We start from the raw sequence: 17,389 nt of genomic DNA on the forward strand, positions 1-17,389 counted from the left end.
CACATCCTTTACATTTAAATGGCTACAAAAAATTCTTCACAAATACCATAGCACATTGAGATAGTATCATACCATGGGGCACACTGGCAACGTGGATGCAAACTGGGGCAAATCACCCAGATTATTGGATGCTCAGGCTTGTTATGTGCCTCTTCGCATGGCATCGTGCGGTGCTGAGGAACTGTGCACCTGCTGTGTGCTAGGCTCTCATGAAGGCCACGGAAATTATTCAACTGAGAACTGCATAATGCCTTCAGAGTGTCTGAATGATGTTCCAATTGCTTAGCCCCCATATAAAATGGCACTGGCCGATAGCCTGTTCAGACATGTTGGGTCCTCGAAAAGGGGCAGCAATGCCAACTTATGTGCTGCCCTTTTAGGTTTCACATTGAGCAGTTCACGCCTCATTGAAGTTGCACCCTGTCTCCAATCTCTGAATGGTTATCAATGGAACCCCATTTGTCCAGAACCTCAAAAGCATCCACGGGTATCCAACCTGGCCTAAAAGTCTGCTGGTCCTGGAGGAAGAGGAGGTGGCAATAGAGAAATGCATGGCAGATGCATTCACATCCTAGGTGCCTAAGAAGTAGTATCCGTACACTGCCACCACGAATAATGGCCCTGGCAATTGTACCATGACATTTCCAAGGGAATCTGCGTGTGAAGACTATGGGAAGCAGTTACAGAACTTTGTAGTCACCTGGAGCCAGACCTTGAATCTATTGAATGAGAGATAGCTCTGTTAGAGGCTGTCCACTTGGGTTGCATTTTTTACCAGTAGTTCTTTCTAGGTAACAAGGCAATAATGTCAGTCAAGTCTCACAACCAGCATGTACGTGGCCTTATGGGCCTCTACCATGGGACAGAGAGGGTTTCCATTTCATGAATGTGCAGCTAGTCTGTGACCATTGATACAGAATCATGTCCCACTAATGCCCACTAACTTGACAGTTATCAAGATTCTTTTATTTTATGAAAATCGACAGTTTTACCATTATTTCAAGGGGTCTATGTGACCAAGGCTATCCTCTGACCCTTTTACATCGCCCACAGACATGACTTGAAAAGAGATGCAATAAGGTACATGGTGGAGCCGAGCATTAGATATTAAAGCAAAGGTTCCAAAGTCTTGGTCGATCTTGGAGAGCCTTGCAATATAGCCCAACAAAGACATCCAAGATTATCATAGCAACTTATACCTTGCACAACTCTATCCTGCAAAGAGACATTTCCATAAATCAAGTTGAAAAGTGGAGCCAGTGGCAGAAGAGAATCCTGAGGTGTTTGTAGAGCCAATTGGGAAAAACTCTTAAGGTGTACCTTAATAGACATTTATTTAAGTGGCTGCATCATCCAATGCACAAAAGTCATTGCACATATGCCCAATACACTGCTGGGAACCTGCCATTGCCTTAACCATACATTAAAACCCATGAAAAGCATGGCATTTCTCCACACATGCCTTATTTTATTTTGCCTCAAACCAAACTAAATGTCATGACACATTAGAGTATCTATTAACCCAAATATTATTAATCTGAATAGTGTATTTTATCTTGCTGCTTCCCCAATGTGGAAGTGTATAGTGCGCTTTTTCTACTTTCTAACCATTCGGCTTCTTCCAAGTATTTGCCAGTGGGAGGAGGAAGTAAGATGCATGCCTACTGTGTGTCGGTGTTTGCTTCTAGGGGTGGCAGTGGTCCAGTACCCTTCTGTGCTAGGTCAGTCTCATGTAGTAGGAACCATGGGTCTTTGCTGCTCATGAGCTATCTGACACATCTGGAGTCATGTGAGCAGGGTGGCACAGATCTGGCAGTATACCAAGAGACATCATTATCTTGCCAGCTCCAATATTTTGTTGCTGCTGGGCAGTCCCTCAGCATGTCCAGAGAGTAGGTTGCTGTGTAACAGCGAGGTTGCTGAAACCCTGTGTTATGGCTATCTAACTCTGATTCCCCAACACAGTGAAGATTGGAGTCCAATGTTACTATAGCTCCAATCAAGCCACTCTTAATGGAAACTATTCAGAGCTTAGAACTTCAGCCAAAGGGTGGGAATGGGCAGCTCTGCTGCAGAGGGCCATAGAGTACCCACACTCTCCTTGATGGTCTACAGCTCAGTCAGATGGTAATACAGCATTGCATAGATGCAGATTGTAGATCCCTTGATAGATGTCCCAGACTCTGCAGGCCACATGGCACAATCTGAAACAATTGCTTGAAATGCTGGTGCTAAGCCAGCAAATTGCATTTGTTGGTCACTTTTGACTCAACAGCTGCTGGATCCCACAAGTGGCATTGTGGCTAGCAGCGTGAGGCTTCACCAATGTTCACATCACTTGCTCCTCCTTATTTATGCTCAGTGCTTCACCTCATGCTCCCTCTTGAAATTTAACGTCAATATATCTACAGTGCTTGCCGTTGTTGGAGTGAGTGACACAGGATGCTGTTAGCTGTTCGGTTCCAGACAACCGATGGCCTCTGCCACCATATTCACTTACAGGATGAAGAAAAACATATTTTAGAATGTTGTCACTAAGCCAGCTGTTGAAACGTGTTGTGCTGCAGGACCACAGAGTATGCTTCTCACAGTGAGCGAGGTAGATCAAGAATTAAAAGAAAGGTTGGGTGCCAGTGTGAGGTTGGGGAGGCCTTTTCCACGACTCTCATTATCGTCTGCAGCTCTAGAATTTGGAGTCTCCTCTCCTCATAAGCAGCTAAAAAATCTGAAGTGTGTGGGACCCCTTTGCTCTGCATATGACGCCACCTGTTATGTTCTCTCCTACAACAAATGTTCCCGCTAAGCTGCATGGCTGTGCCACGGTCTGGAGGTCCCATGCAGGCTGCTCATCGGCTTTTCAACGGAAGAAACCGTGCACGCGGGAAAATTTGAATGGGCCGTGCAGTCAGTCCACGCAAAAAATAAATTTAAGGGGAACATTGCCTGCAAGTATACAAATAAAGAGAAATAAAAGCAGAAAGTACTAGAAGTATACATCAGGTCAGTCAGCATCTGTAAAGAGAAAAGACGGATTATGAGACTTCAGGTGTGTATCCTTCATCAGAATTGAGATAGGGTACTTCCCAGCAAAATCATAATCAGTCTTTTTGCTTTATATATGCTGACCGACCTGTGTACTTCCAACATTTTCTGTTTTATTTCAAATTGCCAGCATTTTTCCTTGTTCTTTAGTTTTTCCTTGTTCTTTAGTTAAAAAAGGGACATATGTGGGTGTAAGTAAAATAAGGTGTGTGTCACTCAAGTTGCCCAACCCACCGGCCAGCTTAAGCGAGTCTATGGACATCCAGCTTGCCAGCAGCTTGCTTCATGTTTGTAGCTTGTAAGATTTAACGGGCAGCAGTGCATGTGTATTTTTATGGCAGCAACATAGGGTGCCCTTCAAAAACATTGGCATGTCTGTGCCTATAGAAACCAGATGTTGCACCAAGATTACAGGGTAGTGCTGATGGCAGGCATTGTAGGGCAATATTGTAAAATCAGGCAAATAGGAGCACACTTTTAAAATTCTTTTATTTATTAATTCCTGGGATGTGGGCGTCGCTGGCAAGACCAGCATTTATTGCCCATCCCTAGTTTCCCTTTAGAAAGTGGTGCTGAGCCGTCTTCTTGAACCGCAGCAGTCCGTGTGGCGAAGGTGCTCCCACAATGCTGTCAGGGAGGGAGTTCCAGGATTTTGACCCAGCAACGATGAAAGAGCGCTGATATATGTCCAAGTCAGGATGGTGTGTGACTTGGAGGGGAACTTCGAGCTGGTGGTGTTCCCATGTGCCTGCTGCCCTTGTCCTTGTCCTTCTAGGTGGTAAAGGTCACGGGTTTGGGAGGTGTTTACCGTAGCATTCTTTCAGAAATCCGCAAACTTTGTCCTCAAATGCACTCACAATGGAACACAGTGGAGGCTACATTCACCCTTTCAGCAACTTCTATCCAGACTGATTGGGTGTGATTTTAAAAGTTCCTTCCACTCCAAATGGTAACCCCTCTCTGCGGGAGGACCACCTGTCGTGGAACCTCCAAAGCTATATCTTCAAGACAAACGATAGTTCTCCTTTGGCGGAGCCAATTCTCCATCTTCAATAGCAGGATTGCATCAAAGGCTATCATGAACCCTTTTACAGCTACTGATTTTGGATATCTCATCCCTTAACTCCTCAGCACATTGGACATGTGCCAGGAGCATTGCTAATGATGTTAATTTGTTGACCTCACTTTCTAGTGGGACATTAGCTAAGCACAAAGCACCGAAGGAACAGCAGCCCCACCAACCGCACGATGGAACCACAATATCGGCTCCCCCTCAAGAGAGGTGGCCAAGCTATCAGTTCTTTCAAGATCATACCTGCAGCACCATAATGGTTGCTGGACTTGTAGTTAGACTCATTATGAAAGATCTACAGCGCCTCAACGTACTATATTAAAACAACTTGGGCTGGATTTTCTGCTGTTGTCTGCCTCTGTTTTCACCCTGGAAGGGTGGCAATGGCGGCGGTGAGCTCTCCTGGGCAGGCGGCTGTTTCCAGCACCCCGCCGGGTTTTTGGGGCCAGGTTTGGTGGGGCACAGAGCATTACTACCCGGTAGAGGCAAGCCGGTGTGCAATGCCCCTGGTTGCGACACCGGCTCGATCTTTGACTCCCGCTCGACACATAGTGCTGCGTAGCGCCGCCTGGTGGGACCGCCTGTGAAAGCAGACGTTCCAAGCTGTAGCGGTTACAGTGAGATAATTAATGCCGACCTCAGGTAAGTGTAATTGTGTTTTCTTTTCTTTTTTTTGTGATTTATATTGTGGTGGCGGGGCTATGTATTGCAAATATTTTTCGGGGTTTTTTTACTCTCTAGACCTCTGTTAGAGTGCTCCTTGGCCAGCTCTTTATATCAGGACTTTCCCATGCTCAGCTGGCCGAGCACCCTAAGAGAGGTGTGCAACACTTCCCTTAACGCTCCACCCCACTCTCAGGGCCCAGCTGCCCAATTTTTATGACTGAGGCACAAACATTTTCCAGGCGGTATCAGGACCACCCTGCCGTCATTAACACCCCAAAATCCTAAAAGCCAAAAATCCAGCCCCTTACATTTATATAGAACCTTTAACGTAGTAAAGCATTATTACACATTAATAATGTATTATTAATACAAACCATTGAACCAAAAGATGAGCAATGAAATTTCTGCCTATGATATTCTGCCTCAGTCGATATTTTTGCCTGGGATTGCTTTCCTTGATATCCTGAGTTAACCATCATATGCTGTGGGAAATCTGATGGCCCTTGTACTCCAAGTCTTTTTGCACTTCCTTTGAACGCTATGATCCATTTTGTGAGATCCCTGCCCATGTTCCCTTGTGTCTGGCTGCACCGCACCCTGTTTTTAATGTCACCTACTATACAAGATTCGTAATGTCAGAGATACATATAAATCAAGGAAATTCATAAGGATCTTAAAATTTGGAATTCAGAAAAAGACAAAACTGCTTAATTTGTCCTTTGTTTAGCATTCAGGTACCAGAAACAACTGAAAAGGGTGCAACGATTGTTACCATATCCTGCAAAGATAATGACGCGGATGTTGCAAACAGCCAGTTCACTACTTCACTTCAGCCTGGTCTTAGGACTGGTGAAAGATTTGCTTTGGATGGGAAGAATAGTAGTACTATTGTGGTATGAGAGTTTCAATTTCTATACATACTGGATAAATGCTGAATCAGCCATTCTATCAAGTTAGTAAATAACAACTTCATAGCAAAAAAAGAACCACTTAAAAAAAACACAAATGAATTGCTATGACAACCCAGCAAAGCTTGCCTGATGGCTCACTGGCAAACGCACCTCCTGATGTGATACTGAGCCATGGTACACAGAAAAGGTCTTGGTACATTCTGTGTTAGCGAGTGTCAACCGAGATAGAGATTGGAACACCACATTTGGCAGCTGTGTACCAGCTTGGTGGGAGGCGTAATATATGCACCTGTGAGTAGGCCAATGGGGCACAGGTTCAAACTAGTAACTTTAGGATTGACATCAGGAGGTTGTTGACATTTATCCCATTGTTTTATGTATTAATTACTACTGTGCATTGACTGGACAGATTGAACGTTGAGTCTACTAAGATCCCAAGGACTCTTTCAACTTCATCCTTGGCTACCTCGTTCTATTCATCAATATTTCTGTTGGCAATTTTTCTTTTCCTATGTACAATATTTGAAACTTTCTGCATTTAATTTCATCTGCTATTGTTTGACCCACTCACATTCTGATTATCTCACTCTGTCATTTCTGGGCTACCTCTTTCAATTCCTTTCTAGTTTGGTTCCATCTGCTAATTTAACAAATTTTTATTGAGTCTCAGAATCCAAGTAATGGTCGCAACACACAGTCCTGAGTCACCCCAGTTAGAACTTCTCCCCACCTTACATTACCTAAACAGCACCTGTTTTTTCTACCTTTCACCCAGTTTCTTATCCATACCCAAGTATTGTCTTGTATCCTCGCAGCATTGACTTGATTAATAATAGTCTGTGAAACCTATCAAATGCCTTTTGGAACTCAAAGTATACAACATTGTAGAGTTTACTGGTTGCCACTCCTTCAAAGGTTGGTCATGCAGGATCTTTCCTGTGTCATCATCATCAGAGGCAGTCCCTTGAAATCGAGGAAGACTTGCTTCCAATTCAAAAGTGCGTTCTCATGTGACTGAATAGTTCAATATGGGAATTACGTCTCTGTCGCAGGTGGGACAGACAGTCATTGGAGGAAAGGGTGGGTGGGACTGGTTTGATGCACGCTCCTTCTGCTGCCTGCGCTTGATTTCTGCATGCTCTCGGTGACGAGACTCGAGTTGCTCAGCGGCCTCCTCGGATGCTCTTCCTCCACTTAGGGTGGTCTTTGACCAGGGACTCCCAGTATCGGTGGGGATGTTGCACGTTATCAAGGAGGCTTTGAGGGTGACCTTGTAACGTTTCCTCTGCCCACCTGGGGCTTGTTTGCCATGTAGGAGTTCCAAGTAGAGCGCTTGCTTTGGGAGTCGCGTGTCAGGCATGCGGACAATGTGGCCCGCCCAACGTGTAAAGCCATGTTGACTGCTGTTTACCAAGATGCTATTGCTCTTGTTCCCCAGCTTCACTCCTGATAATCATTTTCATTGTTTTACATGGAATTGAAATAAGACTAACATTTTGAACAGTATATATATGAAACTCAGAAATTCAAGCACAAATGCCAAGGCATTTTCATTTAGTTGTTCAGCTATTTCAGGGTACAGATGTCTCCATTACAACCAATGCCCTCATTCTGTTCTGGTAGGTTATTGGAGTCTTGGACTTTGAAACAATTACCAATCTTGAGGATGACAATGTCTATGTAATGTCGGTAGTTGTCACAGATATTGCACCGCCACATTACCAGGGTAAGTGACTACCTTAATGAAACAAAAGGAACACATTCCACGATTGGAATATTAATTCCACAATTCAGGAAAGAAATTCCACTAAAGGGAATTTATTAATTTTCAACAATTCTGTACAGATCTTCAATTTTGCTTTACAGTAGTTTTGAATTTTTTTGGAAAAGTTATTTTTATGTGGAGAGACGAGGGAAGTTGGGATTGTTCTCCTTAGTGCAGAGAAGGTTAAAGGGAGATTTAATAGAGGTGTTCAAAATGATGAATGGATTTGATAGAGATGGGGCGAAACTGATTCCTGAAAGGAGAGGAGGAGAATATTTTTTACTTAGTGAGTAATTATGATCTAGAATGCATTGCCTGAAAGGATGGTTGAAGCAAATTGACTTAAAATAAAACAATAGAGCATGGTTATAAATCAAATACTCTGGATGTCATGCATGTTATTAATTCATTTTTAAGACATTATGATTTTTCTTTTAAAATTACCTTTGGGCTGGGAAATCATCTGATAAGTCATTGATTCATTTATTCAACATTATTGGCAGAGTAAAGAATTTTAGGTTGTAAATGTTTGGAACCTTTATAAAATAGATAAACTATTAGATTTTAGTCATTCGCAGCCAAATCGTTTTAGTTTCTTTTAAAGTTGGTTTTCTAGGTATATTATTCTTTGAAGCAAACATTACAGTAATAACAAAATTAAAGACAGAAATGTTTTTAAATATAACCGTAATTTGTGGTCAATGGTGAAGCAAAGGCGTTTGCCAATGACCCCGAAGAAAGCTGCCCACAAAGATCTTGCGATCTCTGTGGTGAGAAATCTTGCTTTATCGATGTGCAATTGAGATGAGTGTAGGGGAATTCCCTAGTGCGAGCTGCTGTGATATCAAGAAGCTGTCTAAGCAGCCAATCGCAATGCAGAATTCTCATAGACAGTGAACCAGGAAGTGAAGAAGCTCCTTTTATTCTGACTTTTAAAGAATGTTACAGGAGAGAAAAACAGAGAATGGGGCTCTCACATGGGGAAACGATAAACCTGAAGTAAATATGAACAAACTTTAAAAAAATGTTAATTTTTAAAATTGTATGCAAAATTGGAATTTTTATTATAATGGAGAAATTTGCACAAAATTTAAATTAGTATATCAGGGCCATGGGGCTAGAACCTGCACTTTTTTTTACATGCTTAATGCCCACTTAACGCCCATTTTACTGCTGAAATGACATATAAAGCCCATTTATCACCCATTTTGGCACAAAATGGAAACTGACGGACATTTTTAGGAAATTTATTGCCGAGCATTACTTTTCCCATGTGCGCCAGGAAAAAGTATTCCTGCCCGCCCACTTTTTTGGAGCGGAATCATCAGAATGGGTGAAATCAACGGCCATAATATTGCCCAGCGTTACATTCCGCATGGATTTAGCACCGAGATTCAATATTAACGCCCGCCCACTTTTTTTTATCGTAAAGAGCATATTTACCGAAACTAGCGGCCATGAGATCGTCCAGCGTCAATTTCACCACCTCGCACACATATCGCCCACAATATTGCTTGCCCCAATAAAGTGGAACTAACCGGAACTAATCATAGCTTTATGGACGCCGTGTTCTAGATCACATGTCGTATCATTTCAAAGGCTGCCGTGCTTCAACCTCGGCGGAGTTTGGATGTACTCTGCAGGTCGTTGAAGTTGATGTGAACATCTCTAAAAACATCTTGACCACACTGTGACCGATTGGAATTGAACAGATGTCTTCGTCGGGACGTTCCTTGTTTGTGACCAATCGGTGGAAAACAGAGAGCTACTGCAAAGGGGCCTTTCCTTTCTCACCCTCTCTTGGTGACCAATTACATGCAGCAGACTCGACGTCGCCGAAGGAATGCTCCACTGCATTATTTGCCCAATGTAAGACATGACAGACAGATGAGGAGGACCAGACATTACACCCCCCGCAAGTACAAGGAGAAGCATTCTTACCTCAACTTGCCCGACACCACCTGCCTTCGGAGACTGCGCTTCCACAAAGAGGTTATCACTGAGATATGCCAGCTGATAAGGGCTGATCTGCAGCCTGCCAGCACCATCATTACTGCACTGTCCATTGAGGTCAAAGTCACCGCGGCACTGTCGTTCTACACCTCGGGTTCTTTTCAGGCCACAGCTGGCGACATTTGTGGATTTTCTCAGCATACCACACATTGCTGCATTAGGCAGGTCACTGAAGCCCTGTACGCATGCAGGAGGGACTTGATCAGCTTCCCTATGACCAGGGCGGCACAGAGTGAGAGGGCTCTAGGATTCTCCAGAATTGCAAACTTCCCCAAGGTGCAGGGAGCAATAGACTGTACGCACATCGCGATGCGGGCACCATTTCAGGATGCAGAGGTTTTCAGGAACCGCAAGGGATTCCACTCCCTGAATGTCCAACTGGTTGTCGACCACCAGCAAATTATACTGGCAGTGAATGCTCAATTTCCGTGCAGCATCCATGATGCTCACATCCTGCGTGAGAGCACTGTATCTGACTTGTTTAACAATCAGCCACAAGGTCAATGCTGGATGCTTGGTGACAAAGGATATGGCCTCGCCATCTGGCTGATGACCTCCCTGCGTGACACCCACAACAAAGCCGAGAGGCGATACAATGAGAGCCACAGAGCAACTCGAAATATCGTGGAGAAAATCATTGGAGTGTTGAAGCAGCGCTTTAGATGCATGGACCACTCAGGAGGTGAGTTCCAATACCACCCTGAGCAGGTAGTTCAATTCGTGGTGGTGTGCTCCATGATGCACAACTTGGCTGTCAGGAGGGGACAAGAATTGCCTCTTGAGTCTGACAGTCCACCTCACCAGAGAGAGGAAGAGGAGGATGAGGAGGCAAATGCTGACATTGGCCCAGACAATCAGGCTGACGCTGAAGCCATGCCCCTGCTCACCTGTAGACCGCATGGAAGGGCCCGTGGTGGCATGATAGCTGCAAGAGCCTTACGTCAGGAGCTTATCAATGATCGCGTCGCCTGAAAGAACGTTGGTGTTATTTACAAGGCTGACACACTGTTGGGTGTGCAGGTGATACATCAATGGTGGGCTTCACCTTGGTGACAGTTAAAGTTTAAGTTGATTGAAGTTAAGTGTGATTATACCCTTTGATGTTGAGGAATCACCAGCGTGTAACAGTGCAGCTATCTGAGCCAATGTGCTGCAAGGTTTTGTTAAATAAAAAACATTTAAACCGAACGGTAGTCTGAAATCATCAGTATTTCCGTACAAACCAACCCTTGCCCCCTGCTCCCCACTCCCCTGTTTCTCCTCCCCTCCTCTACCCCTTCCCCTTCCCCTTCTGACTCCAAGACTCCAATGTTTCATTGGGGGAGGGGTGGGGGAGGGCGGTGACGGACGAAACGCTGCTTGGACAGATACGGGAGAAGACGGTCCCAAGGTGGAACGTGCTCCGAGCCAGAAGCAAGATGTTGCTGCTGGTTCTCGTGTGGTTGGCAATGGGGGTGCGGCACCTTGGGGTGCAGTGCAGCACTCCGGGACCACTGGGAGCCCTCTGCCAGTGCTCCTGGCTACTAGCTCCAGGGCCTCCTCCATCCCTTCCATGTAATATATATTATTTGTTGGACAAAAACTTGGTGTCAACTATGTTCTTGGTGCTTAGTAGGCTTTTTGCTACTGGTGAATCTCCCTCGTGCCTCCCACAGTAGCCAGACAAGCACACTCCACAGCCACATATGCTTTCACTGCCTCTGAGCTGCCTCTCTCTCTGTCTCCTCTTCTGCGCATGTCATGATGACCCTTGACCTCCTGAATCGCGGGAATTGAGCGTTGCCATGCCGTTGCTAAGGATGGCCACACTTTATGACAGAAGGTCAAAAAAATTTAATGCTACCGCCCATTTCATATCGCCCGCGGTAACGCCCATTTTCAAAAATGGAGACTAGGTGCTTTGAGAATGGGTGAGAAGTCGCCGATCTGAAAACCCTTTTTGACCGCCTACGCCGGAAATAACGCCCATTTTTGGGCGATAAACACAAAAGTGGAGGTTCTAGCCCATTATGTTTGTTTAGCGGTTGTTAAAACCTCAGTTACACCTAATCCAACAAGGTCTAACTTTTAATAGGGTATTTAATAGCAATATTAATGCAGAAAAGCCCACATTTCCGTCACTGGTAATTAGAGGAAAACTCTCCACTGGCTGGAGTCATAACTAGCACAAAGGAAGATGGTTGTGGTGGTTGGAGGCCAATCATCTCAGCCCCAGGATGTCCATACAGGAGTTTCTCAGGGCAGTGTCCTCGGCCCAACCATCTTCAGCTGCTTCATCAATGACCTTCCCTCCATCATAAAGTGGGGAAATTCGCTGATGATTGCACACTGTTCAGTTCCATTCGCAACTCCTCAGATAATGGAGCAGTCCATGCCCGCATACAGCAAGACCTGGGTGACATTCAGGCTTGGGCTGATAAGTGGCAAGTAACATTCGCGCCACAAAGTGCCAGGCAAAGACTATATCCAACAAGACTATATCTAACTGCCGCCCCTTGATGTATTAATGTTACATCAGGATGTCAAGGCCTTAGAGAGGGTGCAGAGGAGATTTACTAGAATGGTACCAGGGATGAAAGACTTCTGTTACGTGGAGAGACTGGAGAAACTGGGGTTGTTCACCTTAGAGCAGTGACGGTTAAGGTGAGATTTCAGAATCGTGAAGGGTTTTGATCGAGTATGTAAGAAAAACCTGTTTCTAGTGGCAGAAGGGCCAGTAACCAGAGGGCACAGATTTAACGTAATTGGCAAAAGAACCAGAGGCAACATGAAGGGAAAGAAATGTATGCAGTGAGTTGTTGTGATCTGGAATGCACTGCCTGAAAGCAGATTCAATAATAACTTTCAAAAGAGAATTGGATAAATACTTGAAAAGGAAAAATATGCAGGGCCATGGGGAAAGTGCAGGACAGTGGGACTAGCTGGATCGCTCTTTCAAAAAGGTGGCACAGGCATGATGGGCAAAATGGCCTCCATCTGTGCTGTATCATTCTATGATTGACATTTAACAGCATCACCGAATCCCCCAAAATCAATATACTAGGGGGTCACCATTGACCAGAAACATAACTGGACCAGCCACATAAATACTGTGGTGACATGTGCGGGTCAGAGGCTGGGTATTCTGTGGCGAGTGTCTCACCTCCTGACTCCCCAAAGGCTTTCCACCATCTACAAGGCACAAGTCAGGAGTGTGATGGAATACTCTCCACTTGCCTGGATGAATGCAGCTCGAAAAATACTCAAGAAGCTCGACACCATCCAGGACAAAACAGCCCACTTGATTGACACCCCAACCACCACCTTAAACATTCACTCCCTCCACCACTGCCGCACTGTGGCTGCAGTGTGTACCGTTTACAAGATGCACTGCAGAAACTCGCCAAGGCTTCTTCGACAACACCTCCCAAACCCTGACCTCTGCCACCTAGAAGAACAAGGGTAGCAGGTACATGGGAACACCATCACCTCTAAGTTCCCCTCCAAGTCACACACCATCCTGACTTGGAAATATATCGCCGTTCCTTCATCGTTGCTGGGTCGAAGTGGTGGAACTCCCTCCCTAACAACACTGTGGGAGCACCTTCACCACATGGATTGCAGTGGTGCAAGAAGGCAGCTCACCACCACCTTCTCAAGGGCAATTAGGGATTGGCAATAAATGCTGGCCTTGCCAGCAACCCCACATCCCAAGAACGAATAAAACAAAGTTTTTCTGATTCCCCCGATTACACTGATTGCCAGATATGGGGCAGGGGGGGAGGGGGGGGGCTGGTAGCGGGTGGGGGAGCTGGGCGGGCCACAGCTCAGCCAATGTCGGAGCAGTGAACGACTGACCGTAACGTCAGGATTTCCGTGTTGGGATGTGCATGCAGTAAATACTGAAGTTGAGGTCAGTTTCACAGGGGTAACACGAGTGAATGCTGTCCATTTGCTGTTATTACCCAGGGCAAATTCAGGGCCAGTGACTTTAAGCAGCACTTTCCGATCATACACTGAAAGGTTTGTAGGTTTTATGTGAAATATTACGTCGGAAAATACTAATCTAATGGTCATTTTCTAAGTGTCTGATTTATCTCACCTAGATACAGTGACCGTGTACATCACAGTCACGTCAGTAAATGAATTTCATCCCTCCTTCACCCAGGTGTCTTATACTTTCAACGTTTCCGAATTCAGTGAAAGTAAGTGAGCATCCAGCGGCATTGAGGTAAAACCAGCTAGCACAGTTCTTTCTTTTCTGGTTAAGGTTTAAGTGAGAACATGAGACACTGATTCAACAGCCTGCTGATAAAAATTGGCATAAAACAAGCGGAAAATAAGCATAAACTAATCAGGACCTGCGGAAGGAGCAGAACAGAAACCATCTTCCTTCTTTAGATCCCTCTTTATCTTATTGATGTAAAGAAACTTGAAGTTTGAAGTCATCAAACGATCATTTATGTTCATTAAGCACAACGTGTTTGAGGAAATTCAACTGTGGAATTTTGGGGGGGGAGAAATTAGCCTCCTTTGGACCTCCCATTAGTGCCTCCAAGGGGCGATAACGGGATGGTAAAGGCTTACCGACCGGGTGTGACAAAATCACCGACGCCGCGAACATCCATGGCGCCTTGCGATAAAACTTACTGCCTCGATCTCCTGTGCCCCGGTGATTGTGACGTCATCCTGTGCGCAGCGCCACGTTACTGCCCCGGATGTAAAATTCTCTTCCGCCCCCTGCAGCATCGCCAGGCGTTAACAACGGCAGCTTCTGGAGGCATTGTCACCTCGGCTGGCCGCTTGGGGAGCACTAATTAAAGGCAGTGGTGGTCAGGTAGGCCAACATTTAATAATATCCCCAGTGTGCTTTGATGTTTTTACAGCACCGCGTATCGTAGGTGTCATCGATGACCATTCTCAACCTTAGCCTCCAATGAACACAGCATTAGCCCATCCCTTTAAAGGAGGGAAGGAGCCTGTAAGAACATTGTGCACGCTCTGCTGCTACCACCCCTCTTGCTCCCTCTAGCGCTCTAAGGGAAATGGCAGCACTTGATTTAGCGCTCCACCTCCCTCCTGGAGCGCTAAACCGGAAGTTCCCATCAGAATCGATTGTATAGCGCCTGGCGATACTTATGCGCTCCTGCAAAAGTTATTGCCCCAAATGGGCGCTGGGCAATTTCTAGCCCTTTATCTTTTTAATGTAACATTGTGATGCCATAAAAAAGCATAAAAATATATAGAAAATACAGTGCAGGTTTCAGTCAGGATAAATTTTTTCAAAACGTCAGGAACAGTGACTTTGGGTCCTGTTGCGCCTATGTTACTAGTTATGTTGATGAGGCAAGGGGATTTTGGCAGACGTAATTTGAGAGGGGGGCAAAATTCGCTGTAGCGATGGTTTGATGTAAAACAGTCATAAATCAGTTACACGTGAATTTCCTCAGGAAAGAAATGACACAACGCCACCCTTAGGTTACACCAAAACTTTCCAGGAAATTCCAAAACATTCTAACAAGTTTCCAGGTGGTGTTTTACCCAATTTATTTTCAACAAACCTGGGCTCTCTCTCCGTTATCATTCAGAAAATCGAGTGCCTCATTAGCTCCCAAGACGTGGTCAACCATGACTTCCTATCTCAAGGATAAAGCTCCTTTTTATTTTACAGTTTGCAGCCCGTAGCTAAAAAAAACAATAGAATACAATACCAAGGACAAGCCATAGATCCAGTTGACCACGTTTGATCTTTTTTTCTGCTTTCAAAGCTGTCTGCTCCTTTACTAAAACAAAAATTGTTTGAACAACTCACAAGTGTAAAATCATTGAGCAGTGCACAGTAACCAAATGCACATTGTAAGAATTTAATTTTAATAAATAAGGTTCTCTCTATACTCTAACAATTTATTTTATACTGGAGAAATGTTTCTTTTACATTCACAATATCCCAAGCTGCCAAATAATTTAGTTCTAATAATTTAATTGGTAACAAATCCAGAACCATCCAATCAGCTGACCAATTTAATACAAGCAGCAACAACTTGCATTTATATAGCGCCTTTAGCATAGTAAAACGTCCAAAGGTGCTTCACAGGGCCGCAGGTGAATATTACGCCAACAAACCTGCAATAAGTTATCACAAAGTACCAGAATGATTACATTAGATTACATAAAACAGTGTTGCTATGTTTGAACACAATCTTTGCTGCCATTGCAATTTGTTATTGAGTTGTAATTTGGCTGTTGTATTTAATCTTCTCTTAGTCTGTAGAGCTCCTTCAATTGCTGATATTTTCTAGTACTTTCACAAATGGAGAATGGAGTTTGTAAAACTAATAAGTTAGCATTGATTGTAGCACACCATGATTACAACATGCCATGCTGACAATGTTGCACTGTGTGTACACATATGAAATTGGACAAATTGGGAGCATAAAAACCTTCCAACAGAAAATGATGTGAGGGGAAGGTGTCACAATGTATCACACCACGGTTAATAATGACTGCTCCTCAGTAGTGAAAGACCCAGAACGTGGGAAAACCTTCTTAAGTGAAAAAAATGGGAATAACATGCATTCTCCATTGTGATATTCCACATTTTCTAGGGAAATCATTAACGTTTCCCTGAAGCACTGCTGATGTACATTTCAAAGCAGACAACAACAACTTGCATTTATATAGCACCTTTAACGTAGTAAAACGTCCCAAGGCTGCTTCACAGAAGTGTAATTAGACAAAAATTGACACCAGCCAAATAAGGAGGCATTACAATAGGTGACCAAAAGCTTGGTCAAAGAAGTAGGTTTCAAAGAGTGTATTAAAGGAGGAGAGAGATGGAGAGGTGAGAGGTTTAGGGAGGTCATTTCAGAGATTAGGGTCGAGATGGTAGAAGGCACAGTGAAGGAAGTGGAGAGATGGACTAAGGTTGGAAGAAAGTAGATTTCTTGGAGGGTTGCAGGACTAGAAGAGATTACAGAGATAGGCAGATTGAATGAAGCAAAATTAGCAACAGTGCCGACACAATAATGATACTGTACAATGTTATCTATTAACTTTTTCTGTTCTTTCCTTTCCAGTAGGAACAAAGGTGGGACAGGTGCTTGCAGAAGACCAAGATTTTCCAGGCCTTGAACTCATTTACTCACTTATAGGAGGAGGAAGCACACTGGGCTACATTCAATTGTTTTGGATTAACCCGACCTCAGGGGAAATACACCTGGTAGCCCAACCAGACTATGAGGCAACTGCCCATTATTTCCTCACAGTGCAGGCTGTTGATACAGATTCTGATAATCCAAAAGCTGCTACAACTACTGTAAGTGGTCTCTAATGCTAAAGGTCAGTTCACCTGTGAGACACATTGCAATAAACATTAAATAGCTATCAGGGTCATCGTTTTGATTTAACAAGAAATTAATCCAGCGCTCAAATATTCAGCAGAATATAAATATTTTTAAAAACCAGTTTCACTGTTAGATTTTCAATTTTCCCACAGTACCAGGCTGACATATTGTCACTCGAGCATTCTAAAATTGCATGGCACAGTAACGCACTCATTGACATTGGCTGACATTGTGGGGGCATTAATTAAGGAAGTTAAGTTTAATGCAACGCAGGAATTTGCCTGGCATATTTTCAACACACATTCTTGATTCCTGGCCAAACTGAAAGATGAAACTTGATGGAGCCAGAATGGGTCGGTCTTTTATCGCTTGGTCAAATCAAATCGCACGGGGTAGCCTGGAGGAGGAATTCATAGAATGCATACGGGATTGTTTCTTAGAACAGTGTGTTACAGAACCTACAAGGGAGCAAGCTATCTTTGATCTGGTCCTGTGTAATGAGACAGGAATAATAAACGATCTCCTAGTAAAAGATCCTCTCGGAATGAGTGATCACAGTATGGTTGAATTTGTAATACAGATTGAGGATGAGGAAGTA

The 17,389-nt window shown here is 44.2% G+C and overlaps 1 protein-coding gene across 1 annotated transcript in view; it reads left to right on the plus strand.

Moving 5' to 3' along the window:
* Positions 1–4,497: 4,497 nt before the first annotated feature.
* LOC139281556 (cadherin-related family member 3-like) overlaps positions 4,498–17,389 on the plus strand; it is a 37,097-nt gene continuing 24,205 nt past the window's right edge. Inside the window, exons 1-5 of the mRNA XM_070901720.1 lie at positions 4,498–4,563; positions 5,515–5,673; positions 7,315–7,417; positions 13,555–13,653; positions 16,525–16,763. Coding sequence (XP_070757821.1) covers positions 4,498–4,563; positions 5,515–5,673; positions 7,315–7,417; positions 13,555–13,653; positions 16,525–16,763 — 666 coding nt within the window. The remainder of the gene's footprint in view (positions 4,564–5,514; positions 5,674–7,314; positions 7,418–13,554; positions 13,654–16,524; positions 16,764–17,389) is intronic.

Source organism: Pristiophorus japonicus, chromosome 15, assembly GCF_044704955.1.
Source record: "Pristiophorus japonicus isolate sPriJap1 chromosome 15, sPriJap1.hap1, whole genome shotgun sequence".
NCBI classification, from domain to species: Eukaryota; Metazoa; Chordata; class Chondrichthyes; family Pristiophoridae; genus Pristiophorus; species Pristiophorus japonicus.